At 37.4% G+C, this 12,726-nt stretch overlaps 1 protein-coding gene across 3 annotated transcripts in view; it reads left to right on the top strand.

Moving 5' to 3' along the window:
- The window catches only part of STIL (STIL centriolar assembly protein), a 73,725-nt gene that overhangs the window by 40,245 nt on the left and 20,754 nt on the right, over positions 1-12,726 (top strand). For all 3 annotated transcript variants that reach the window (XM_010591305.3, XM_010591304.3, XM_003411095.4), the window contains 2 exons: positions 2,821-3,789; positions 11,828-11,987. In XM_010591305.3, coding sequence (XP_010589607.1) covers positions 2,821-3,789; positions 11,828-11,987 — 1,129 coding nt within the window. The remainder of the gene's footprint in view (positions 1-2,820; positions 3,790-11,827; positions 11,988-12,726) is intronic.

Genomic DNA, 12,726 nt, shown 5'->3' with positions numbered 1-12,726 from the left:
AAGTAAAAGAGCTCAACAGAAGATTTCAGAGGGTGACTTGAGAAGACGAAGTATTAAAACGACATGTGTAAAGACCTGGAGTTAGAAAATCAAAATGCTTAGCATTTTTCAGGCTGAAAGAATTGAAGAAGAAATTCAAGCCTCAAGGTGCACTACTGAAGGATTCTACAGGGAAAATATTACACGATGCAGGAAGCATCAAAAGAAGATGAAAGGAATACGGAGTCACTGTACGAAAAAGAATTGGTTGACATTCAGCCATTTCAGGAGGTAGCATATGATCAAGAACTGATGGTCCTAAAAGAAGAAGTCCAGGCTGTACTGAAGGCATTGGTGAAAAACAAGGCTCCAGGAATTGACTGAATACCAAACAAGATCTTTCAAAAAAACTAATGCGGTGCTGGAAGTGCTCACTCATCTATGCCAAGAAATTTGGAAGACAGCAACCTGACTCATCAGCTGGAAGGGATCCATATTTGTGTCTATTCCAAAGAAAGGTGATCCAACAGAATGTGGAAATTATTGAACAATATCATTAATATCACACACAAGTAAAATTTTGCTGGAGATCATTCAGAAGTGGTTGCAGCAGTGCATCAACAGGGAACTGCTAGAAATTCGAGCCAGATTCAGAAGTGGGCGTGGAATGGGGGGTACCATTGCTTATATCAGATGGATCTTGGCTGAAAGCAGAAAATACCAGAAAGATGTTTACCTGTGTTTTATTGACTATGCAAAGGCATTTGCTATGTGGATCATAACAAATTGCAGATAACATTGTGAAGAATGGGAATTCCAGAACACTTAATTGTGCTCATGAGGAACCTGTACATAGATCAAGAGGCAGCCTTTGAACAGAACAAGGGGATACTGCGTGGTTTAAAGTTAGGAAAGGTGTGCGTCAGGGTTGTATCATTTCATCATACTTATTCAATGTGTGTGCAGAGCAGATAATCCAAGAATCTGGACTATATGTAGAAGAACACAGTATCAGGACTGGGGGAAGACTCATTAACAACCTGGGATATGCAGATGACTCAACCTTGCTTGCTGAAAGTGAAGAGGACTTGAAGCACTCACTAATGAAGATCAAAAGCTACAGCCTTCATTATGAATTGTACCTCAACATAAAGAATACAGAAATCTTCACAACTGGCCCAATAAATGACATCATGATAAACAGAGAGAAGATTGAAGTTGTCAAGGATTTCATTTTACTTGGACCCACAATCAACATCCAGGGAAGCAGCGATTAAAAAATCAAACAACATATTGCGTTGGGCAAATCTGTACAAAAGACCTCTTTAAAGTGTTGAAAAGCAACGATGTCACTTTAAGGACTAAGGTGGGCCTGACCTAAGCCATGATGTTTTCAGGCACCTCATATCCATTGCAAAAGCTGCACAATGAATAAAGAAGACCAGAGAAGAATGAATGCATTTGAATTACGGCGTTGGCAGGGAGTATTGAATATACTATGGATTGGAAGAAGTATAGCCAGAAAAAAAGTCCTCCTTAAATGCAAGGATGGAGAGACTTTTTCTCACATATTTTGGACATGTTGTCAGGAGGGACCAGTCCCTAGAGAAGGGCATCATGCTTGGTAAATTAGAGGGTCAGTGAAAAAGAGGAAGACCCTCAGTGAGATGGATTGACACAGTGGCTCTAACAATGCGCTCAAGCATAATAATGATTATGAGAGTGGCACAGGACTAAGCGGTGTTTCGTTCTGTTGTACGTAAAGTCACTGTGAATTGGAACCAACTCAGTGGCACCTAACAACAACAAAAACTTGAATATGAATATATATGTACATACATGTGTTTTATGCACATACGTGTATATATATATATTCCTTACAAGCCTAAGAAATACATATAATTAGTATTTCAGAGAAAAGTGAGGCACAGATTGGTTAAGTTACCTGCCCAGGATCACACAGCTTGTAAGTAGTAGAGCTAGGATTCTAATTCAAGAGATTTGTTTTCAGAATCTGGTGCTTTTAACCTCTGTACTATACTGATTCAGCATTCTATACTGTTTTCAGAGCATGACATTAGTTTTTATTACCGTATCGTGAGAAAACATTCTGCTTGCTTTGGGAAGTTAATTGATGATAACCTTTGCCAAAATTTTTTGATTGCTACCAACCAATAGGTTATTTTAGAGTTGTTTATTTTAGTCACAGTACTGGTAATTGATTATTTTAGGAGAAAAAGAATGGGAAGGATATAAAGAAAGTAATACCAATTGCAACCAAATTTACCACAGCAAGTATCCTATTTTTTCTTTTCTACTTTCTTCCAACTCTTTAGTTGATGCCAGTAGAAGGAATGACAGCAAGTAACTTCACTTAAAATTTTTTGTGAAGATCCTGTGTTATTTAGAGTGCAGAAATATTTTCTGCTACTAGATCAGTTGAAGCACTCTGCCTGTGATTGTGTCTTTGCAGAGACAGGGTAAAAAATTCTGTTGTATAAAGCAGAGTTCGCTGTATTTTGTGATCTGAGTAGTGTTAATCAGTGTTCCCATAAAAGGAGTTCCATCATTAAATAAGTTTGAGAAATGCTTAGTTATGTTCTTTGAGGCCAAGGATCTTGTGTAATTTGCTCACTTGCTCAGAATTGTAATCCTAGTGGCTGGAACATAGAAATGCCCAGAAAATATTTTGTTCGCTATCTAAATAAAGATAAGAATGAACACCTTTTTAATAAATAGTTGGATATAACTTGGGAAATGTCGGTCTGAGGAAAGTGAGACATATATCTCTCTCCTAAAAAAAATTTTTTTTTTCCTCTTTAATTTCTTTCCCATTTTTAGGTGTCTAAGATCCAGCCATCCGTTCCTGAACTTTCACTTGTGTTGGATGCCAATTTCGTAGAATCAAACCCTCTCCCTAATACACTGGAAATGTTGAATAATGAAAATCCTCCTTCGTTGATTAACCATTCTGAACACTTGGAGCCAATGCGACCCCAACTTTATGATAAGAAACACAGCCCAGATGCTGAAGTTAAAGAGCCTTCCGTAAGAGGGCTACCAAATCAATTAAACCAAGGCACTGCTCCTTTGAGACACTGCAGAGTTAGACAGCCATCTAGATGTAAGAAAGGGAACACCCATATCAGGAACAGTGTTATATCATCTTCTCTTGATGGGCTGTCTCCTGAATCATCTGAAAAGCTTCAAACAGTTTCTGCTGAAAGTGCACAAAGAGAAGAGTATCCTGTAAGATCCTCCACATTTAATTCCAGGCAGTCTTCTTTTGCCCCACAGTCTCACCCACACAATTTTGTTTTTTCATCCCATAATTCAGGACGACCGATGGAACTTCAGATACCTACTCCCCCACCACCATCTTACTGTTCCACAAATATTTGCAGTTGTTGTCAGCATCAATGTCATTTTCAATATAGCCCAATACATTCTTGGCAAGGAGTGAATACAGCAGGATCCGTTCAGGACCTCCAATGTGAAGCCCTTCAAAAGCATTCATTATTTCATCCAAATGGATGTCCCGCTGTGTACCATAATGCATTCTATTCTTCAAGTAGCCCTATAGCTGTGAGGCCCCAAGGAAGCATGGGTGGTTGTTCTCCCCACAGCAGTGTAGAGCCATCACCTGTGGCAAGACTGTCTTCACATGTGGACTCATGTAACCCACAACCTTGTGCGGTGTGCATGCACACTCCCAACACTGGATCAGATAACGGAATGATGGGACTATCTCCAGATGCTTATAGATTCCTCACGGAACAAGACAGACAGCTGAGACTACTTCAGGCACAGGTTTGCTTGGAGCTTTCTTAGTTATGTTGCTAAATTCTTGGTGTAACATGGTTTCTTAAAAATAACTGGCAACTCTCTTCAGTAATTACATTTTATAGAATGGAATGGTGGAAAGTCAGAACTGGAAGGGGCCTAGTAACGTAGGTCTAGTTTCCTTGTTTTACAGATGAGTAAAATGAGAATTAGACAAAATAATTTATTCAGTGCTGCAAAAACAAGTCTTCTTCCTCTCTCTCTTGTGCTGTCATAACTGCAATTTTCTTTTATTTTTCACCCCTAATGAAAAGTCTATATAATTTATTAAACCTTTATATATAACTAAGTATAAAGGTTATATGGTATATTTTGATACAACTCTGGTTTGTAAACTCTGTGTTATTGTAAATCTTAGTCAGTGTAACTTAAGGGTATAGTTCTAGAAGCTCTCCTTTGTATCTATACTGGACTTGTTCCACTCGTTTTCTTCTGGCATGTTTTCATTCTTCAGGGCCTTTACTGCAGTGTTTTTAGGATTTTTTTTTTTCTCTCACTTAGTCCTTGCACAGAATTTCAGCCTTTAAGTATTGTATCTTTTTCTTTCTTTCCTTACTCTGCTTACCTACTCAAATCAACTGCTTTTCCCTTTCCCCCAATACCAGTGTAAAAAACTGGAATATATTCTTTCAGTTTTTTCCCATGATCCTCTAACTATGCAGATATACATGTGATGTGCATATATACATATTTGTGATTTTAAAAAGTCTTCCATAAAATTAGAATTACATTCTTTGCACTTTGCAAATAAAAAAAGGCAATGACATTTTTAAAATTCTGCTTAAGAACACTTTAGATATGAATACCTGAGACAAATTTAGCTTAGCTGTGTTTTAAATCTAGCTAAATTCTTTGAAATTGTAAAATACAAGTTGAATCTTAGCAAATCATTATAAACATTTAGGAAACATTTTAATGTACCTGAATTTTTTCACAATGAAAATAATTCTTTCTATTATTCCCCATCTTATTCCAAAAAAAACTAATAAAGGTTAAAAAGATCCTTTAAGCTATTTAGAAATCTTAGTTACTTGGGATTTGAATACTTAAAATCTAATATTATAGACCATTGACTAGCTAAATTGCTCAAAGTAACTATGTTGTACAAAATGCTTGTATGATAAATATACAGAGTATTTTTCTCACGTGTACTTTTTTTTAGGTAAAAATTTTTTACTACCACTGAATATAAAGTAAAAGGAACAGTCTCTTCCCTCTCCAGAGATAAACACCGTCAGCAGTTTTCGGTCTGTTCTCTGTGCACATAACAAATATGCTCGTGATCATCACCACCCTGCCATATACATAACACCTTTAAAAATAAAAGTACAAGTGGAATCATAACATTCATACTGTTCTATTACTTTTACTTTTGTAAAAAAAATTTTTAAGACATCTTTCTATATAGGTACATATAGAATTTACCTTACTCTACATAAAACCATTTGCCATCAAGTCTATTTGACTCGTAGTGATCATATAGGAGAAATTACAACTGCCCCACAGGGTTTCCAGGGAGCAGCTGGTGGATTCCAACTGCCAGCCTTTTGGTTAGCAGCTGAACTCTTAACCACTGCGCCACCAGGGCTCCTATTCTGCGTGGTATTCCATTATAATGATGTGCAGCAATTTTTCTAATTGGTTTTCTATTGATTATTACGACTGTTAGAAGTTTCTCCTATTGCAAACAATACAGCAGTGAATGCCCTCACACTTGCATCTACCTGCATTTTTGCAAGTATCTCTGTAACATAGACTCCTAGAAATAAAATGGTGAAGTCCAAGGGTACATACATTTTAAATGTTGAAAAATACTGAAATGTGTTCCTCTTCTAATATTCCAAGTCTCATTTTGCTATAGTAGTTAAAGGAGTGAGCTCTGGTATCCTATTCCTTGGGTTCTGTTCCAGTTTCTAGGTAATATAATAAGTTTTGTGATCTTGGGTAAAATACCTTACCTCTCTGATTTTAATTTTCTGAATTTAATTTACAAAATGGGGATATATAGAGATAAAGACACTTATTGACATCTACAAAGAGCCCTCGTAATACAGTGGTTAAGCCACCAGCCACTCTGTGAGATAAAAGACCCTATAGGACATTAAAACTGCCCCGTAGAGTTTCCCAGGAGCAGCTGGTGGATTTGAACTGCTGACCTTTTGGTTAGCAGCTGAACGCTTAACCACTGTACCACCAGGGCTCCTGGTATATAGGTAGTGCTCAGTAAGTATTGTTTTCATTATTATTATTTCCATTAGTGGCATCACATCTTATATAGTCACTCTGGCCAAAAACCCAGGCCGTACTTTCTGGATGAATCCTGAACCCAGCCATTCTTCACCATCTCTTCTTCTACCACCCTATTTCAATTCATCGTCTTCTCTTACCCACTCACGCTGCTTCCAGTACTGTCCCCTCATGTTTCCTACAGTTAGAAGCACAACTGTCTTTATAAAGCTCAAGACAGATAGTAGCATTTCTGCTTAAAACCCTGCAGTGGCTTTCTATTGCAATTAGAATAAAACAAGATTGCTTACTTTAGTCCTCAAAGCCCTTTGTGATCTGGCATCTGTCTCCCTGTTCCAAATCATCTCTTAACTACTGTCTTCCATGTTCACTGCAGCTATACAGTGGTGTGCTTTTTCTTCTTCAAATATGCCAGGTGTTTCCACTTTACGATTTTATGCTTGCAGTTCACTTTGCCTGAAACTTCTTCCTGTAGTTCTCCTAATAGCTAGCCCTCATCATTTAAGCCTTAATTACGTGTGTGTTTGTTTGTTGTCTACCTGCAATAGAAAGTAAGTTGTAGGGAGGGAGCTTACATTCTTTACTGTATTCTTAGCACCTAGAATAGTACTTGACATGTAATAGTTGCTTAATACTTATTTTGTTACTTGAATGAGTGAAAATGGCCACCAGAAAGGTTATTCAAATTTAATACTACAAAACCATTCTTCTACATCTTTTCTGACATTGGGCATGTTGTTGTTTTATGCCATTGAGTTGATTCTGACTCACAGAATTTCTTAGACTATAACCTGTGGGAGCAGATTGCCAGGTCTTTTCTCCCAAGGAGCAGCTGGTGGGTATGAACCACCAACCTTTGGGTTAGCAGCCAAGTGCTTAACCAGTGCCCTGCCAGGGCTTGTAACAACGGGCGTATCAACCTTAAATTATCGTCAGTCCTACAATATTTTTATGCAAGTAATGTGCGCCTTCTATGTTTGCTTGCCAACTGTGCCCTCTTCCCACAAGGTATTTTCCTAAGTGCTATACTAATTTTTTTTTGTACAGCAACATGTAAAAAATGGAAACTGGTATCTTGTTTTAACTTGCATTATATTATTATGAGTAAAATCGATCAGTTTATTATTTATCAGCCATTTGTATTTTCTATTTGAAATGTCTGTGTGTCATTTACCTGCTCATAAATCATATGCTATCAGTTGGAAGCGTAAACAAAGCGCAGCCTGCTTTGGCATAAATGGCATCAAGTACGTATCAGTAGGAATCTCGATTCAGCCTGCATTGACATAATTATCACCGTTGTCTTCCTACTCTGACTTTTAATTGGAGGAATAAACAAAGCAAAACTGATACATTCTGGTTCTTGGCTAAGCAGTTGAATGCAAAAACCTTATCAAATCATCTTAAGTGAAACCATTAAGCTATGTTGTTAAGTGCCCTCGAGTTGGTTTTGACTCCTAGGGACCGTATAGGACAGAGTAGAACTGCCGCATAGGGTTCACCTATTTCAGAGTCTTATTATGTCTTATTAGCACCAATGTCTTCGACCAGTGATCATAAGTCACCTTAAAAAAAAAAAAAAAATCATATGCTTAAAAGCATATAAAAAGACCCTTGCTTCTTGTACACCTCACATTTGAATTTTGTGATCTTGTTACTAGAACCAGCCAATTATTGATTATATTATGTACATTTTTCAGTTTATAAATCTAAATCTTAGAACCTTTTAAGATCATGGCAGGAATTAAAAGTCCTATACCACTGACTTCAGACTGGAAGTCATTGCAAGGGTGGAAGAAACAAGCAACAGAGTGGCAGTGAGAGAGTTTGAGGTTGGAGAGTCATCCGTTTGCGAGTGGAGAAGGGAGAAAAAGGAGCTGGACAAAACGAATCCATGGAAACAAGTACATCATGGTCACAAAGCGAAATAACCTGAGTTAGAGAAGGACTTCAAAGAGTAGATTATTTTTTCAAGGGAAGAAAATCAAACTCTCTTTACTGTCCCAATTCAGATCAAAGCAAAGCTTCAGGTAAATGAAAAAGGAATCTCAGGTTTCAAGGCAAGTTTCACCTGAATTTCTAAATTCATGAAAAGGAATGGTCTTTCTGTGAGAATGAGAACCACTGTAGACCAGCAAATTCTGGATGTTTGGGAGCAAAAGATAGTCAACTTCTGGGAAGTTTTTGTCACCAAAGAAATCTCTGAACTCGGTATCTTTCCAGTGGACTTAATTAACATGGACAAGCTTCCCATGTCTTTTGACATTCTAACCACCAGGACTGTAGCTGCTTCAGGTATGAAAACTGTAGCCATTACAACCACTGGGCACTAGAGGGCTTCCTTCACTGTAGTCCTTGGTTGCAGTGCGAGGGGGGTGAAATTAAAGCAAATTGTGATTTTTGAGAGTTACCATGCCCTGCAAAAAACTGCCAACCAGTGTGGTTGTTCATTGTAATAAGGGATGGATGGACTGTGATGTTAAGAAAGTATGGGCAGATAAATATTATAGGGCCAGGCGGGGGGAGTTCTTTTCGGAGAAGTCTTTATTAATTTTCGACACCGTGGCTGCTCACAAAGAAAAAAAGTTCAAAATTATATTAAGTGGTGCCCATATAGCAGTCATAGCGGGTGTACTTGCCTGCAAACTGCAGCAGCTAAATATAACAGTCAGCCATCAGTTAAAGACTTCGTGAGAAGAGAGTGGTATGGGTGGATAGATGCATTCTGGGATTCCTGAGTTCACACCATCAGGGCTACTGAAGCCAGCGGCGTTAACAGAAGTCTGCAAGAGGGTGGCTTCTGCTTCGAGGGTTAGTAACCCGAGAAACCATCCACAATAGATTCAGAAAATAACCCCAGAAGCCGTCTGCATCCGCTTGGGAAAGGCTGGGATTATTGTGTACCAGCAGAATACTGATGACAAAGATGATGCTGAAGGCAGTGATGATGATGACCTCAGTTCAGAGGTCACTGAAGAGCATCTACAGACAGCTCTGAGATATCCCAATGATGTTAGTCACAAGGGATCAGACTTTGAAGGGTTCTGGGAGTTGAGTGGTAATGATGTTGATAAACTAAAATGGCCGATTTTAAGATGAAAACAGTTTCTTCTGGTGACATATTTATTGATTTCAAAGGTGTTGATTATCAAAAATTGTGTTTCAGTTTAAGATTTATGAAAGTAATATAAACAACATTCTTGTTATTACAGTTACAGGCCTAGGATATTTCTTACTTACTAATTTATAGCTGTTTGTACATTCATACTCTTTGGTTTCAACATGGTATCCTATTTCCATCATGACCCCGTTCAGTTCACCATTGATTGCAGTTGGTTTAGGAAAATAGCTATGTTAAATGAAGCTTCCATGAGATCAGTTTTATCCTGGTAACATTAAATCCATTGGATAGGAAAAAAAAAATGAAATTGAAGTCAGCAACATGCAAAAAAAATATTGGTATAGCGCACTATGAAAATAGCATCCGGGGGGGCTAGAGGGGTTTGCAAAAACATATAAAGCATGTGTTATTTGTGTAAAAATGTATTTTTTGTTAATAACTTATAAATTTATTTTTAATTGTATAATGAAGGTATCATGTGTTTGCATCTATTTCTGGGCTATATTCTGCTCCATTGATCTACCTGCCTATTCCAGCACCATTCAATTTAATCATGATAGCTTTATAGTATATTTTTAACATTCCAGTTTAGTCCCTTCCCCTTTTTTAATGGAGAAGACAGAACTTTAGGAGTGGAACATGAAAGAATAACACTGAAGCCTTTTTGCCAGAAGAGCTTAGAAAATTCTGAAAAAGAACTGTAATGAGAAGAGGATATTAAGTGTGTCAGATATTAAAATGCATCATAGGACTGTGGCGTTAAAAACTAGAAATAAAGGTAGTAGATGAACATACTTTTTTTAACATAGTGACTAGTATTAGGCACTTTATGTGTATGCTAAGCCTTTTACTGAGTGCTTTTCTGTGTGATTTCTTTAAACCTCAGTTTTCTCATCTGTAAAATAGGAGTGATGATAGTTATTATATGTATCCAGAAAAACCAAACCCATTGCCATCAAGTAGATTCCAACTCATGGTGACCCCGTGTGTGTCCAAATAGAACTGCACACCACAGGGTTTCAATGGCTATAATTTGATGGACATAGATCACCAGGCCTTTCTTCCGAAGTGCTGCTGGGTGGATTCGAACCGCCAATCTTTCAGTTAGCACAAACCATTTGTGCCACCCAGGGACTTCATTATATGTATAGCTGAAGAGTAAGAGAGTTACTGAAGTGCTTAGTGTAGGGCCTGGCTTATATAGTAACCACTTAATAAACTGCAAGTATTGTATTTATCTCTTTTAATCCTTAAAACAATCTTACTTTTAGATAGCAGAGTAAGATTTACACTATGTCTGCCTGACCCCAAAATCTGTGCTCCTAACCACCATAAATACACAGCTATTTTGTATTAATGCAGGTTATATACTGATGTAAGTAATTTGTTGGTAATACTTATGTTCCCATATTTTAATAAAGTTAATCTACTAAATGAGATGAACTGAACACAGTATCATTTACAGGGAGATAGAAAATTACAGTGTTTAAAAAGGGATGTTTTTTCACACCTAGGTATATACCCCAATGAATTGAAAACATAGCCACACAAAAACATGTATAGGAATGCTCGTAGCAGCATTATTCAAAATAGTGAAAAAGTAGAAAGAACCCAGCTGTCTATCAACTGACGAATAAAAATGGAATATCACAGCCATAGAAAGGAATGAGGTATTGATAATGCTGTAACACAGGTGGACCCATGGTGCTAAGTGAAAGAAGCCAGGACAAGGGTACATATAAATGGTTCTGTATATATGAAGTGTCCAGAATAGAGACAGAAAGTAGATTAGTGGGTGCCTGGGGTCAGGAGGAAGGAGAATGGGAAATTGCTAATGGGTATGGGTGTTTATGGGGGAGTGATGAAAATATTCTGGAATTAGTGGTAATGGTTACACAGCTTTGTGAATATGCTAAAAAACCACTGAATTGTAGATTTTAACAGGGTGACTTACTGTATGTGAATTATATCTCAATTTAAAAGAGGGGGAGAAGCTTTCTGTGTTTGAACCTCAGTTTTGCTGCTTATTTGTTACATGACCTAGGCAGTTAATCAAGTTTTCTTATCTGTAAAATGCGTTTAATAATAGTACCTTCTTCCCAGAGTTACGGAAATCACATATAAAAGTTCTTAGCGTAGTGTCTCACGAACAGGAAGCATTCAGTAAGTTGGCTTTTGGCATGCATATTATTGCCGGTTTCAGCACGGCTGAACACGGGCAGTTCTGATCAACCGTTATGAGTGCTGTGTGAAATGTTCCATAGTTAGTACATGGAGTCGGAGTGTATCTCCAGTCATGCTTTTGATTTGTAACTGAAATAGGAATAAGATGTTGATTTTAAAGTGTTAACTGTTCAGGTTTTCTATGTGAGTGGCAATTTAAAATACCTTTGTTTTTATTTTTAAATTTAAAAAAACCATCAATGGCACTGGGTGGTTTTTTTTTGTTTTTACTTTTAAATTTATACTTAGCACAAAGTGCTTCTTAATGACTGATGATAAGATGTGCTGCATTGAAATGTGAGACTATATAGTTAAAAGTCAGTTATTTATAATTGGGAAACAATTAATAATTAAACTCTGCTGCCAGTTTTGTTGATTACTTTACTGTCAGCTTAAAATATGTTTTTAATACAGATTCAGCGTTTATTGGAAGCACAGTCTCTGCAGCCCTGTTCCCCTAAGACAACCACTGCTGAAAACAGCGCAAGGCAAATGGAGTTGGTTTCCGTGGAGGAAGCACGGTCTTCTCCTGGCTTGCATATGAGAAAAAGTGTAAGCATTGCTGTGAGCACAGGTAATTTCATTTCTTTTTTAATTTATAAGGAATTGTTTTTAGAATGTTTTTTCATATCTACTTTAAAATTTTACATTGAAATTGGTGTACAGTACAAAAACAGACCCAAAACCAAGGTGATTAGAGTGTAACTTGTTTAAGTCTTTGTGTAATTTTGTTCTTTATGAAATAATACTATACCTAAAGACAGGAAACCACATAACGTGATACATTGGTTGTTTTTATACTATCCCCAGGCTGTACCCAACTCTAATAAATGAGCTCATCTGTAGTTTGACGGATCAGGGAAGGTTTTATGTGTATCAGGTCCTCGAAGTTATGTAGGATTTCAGTAGGTGGAGTTGAAGAATGGGGAAACAGATTGGGTAGCGAAAAGGGTATGAGCTCAGTGGGGAAACACAAGGCTCTGTGAGTTGTCCAGTTTGACTGGGAACATGAAGCATACAAAAGGGAAAATGATGATAGTAAAAACAGCTAACATTTACTGAGCATTCACCATGTGCCTGGCACTATTCTAAGTACTTAGTGTATGACCAATTTATTTAATCCATGGAGCAATCTTTAGAGGTAGGTTCAATTGTTATACTATACTTTTATAAATGAGGAAACTGAGACAGAGAGGTCAAGTTGTTTGCTCAAGGTTACACAGCTAATAAGTCTCGGATTCTGGATTGGAATTCAGACAGTCTGGCATTGTAACATAAACTCCTACTTACTTCGTTATGGGAGCCTTTATTAC

Source organism: Loxodonta africana, chromosome 3 (genome assembly GCF_030014295.1).
Source record: "Loxodonta africana isolate mLoxAfr1 chromosome 3, mLoxAfr1.hap2, whole genome shotgun sequence".
Classification (NCBI taxonomy): Eukaryota; Metazoa; Chordata; class Mammalia; order Proboscidea; family Elephantidae; genus Loxodonta; species Loxodonta africana.
The sequence above is the reverse complement of the archived record's forward strand: the minus strand, read 5'-3'. Positions and strand labels throughout refer to the sequence as shown.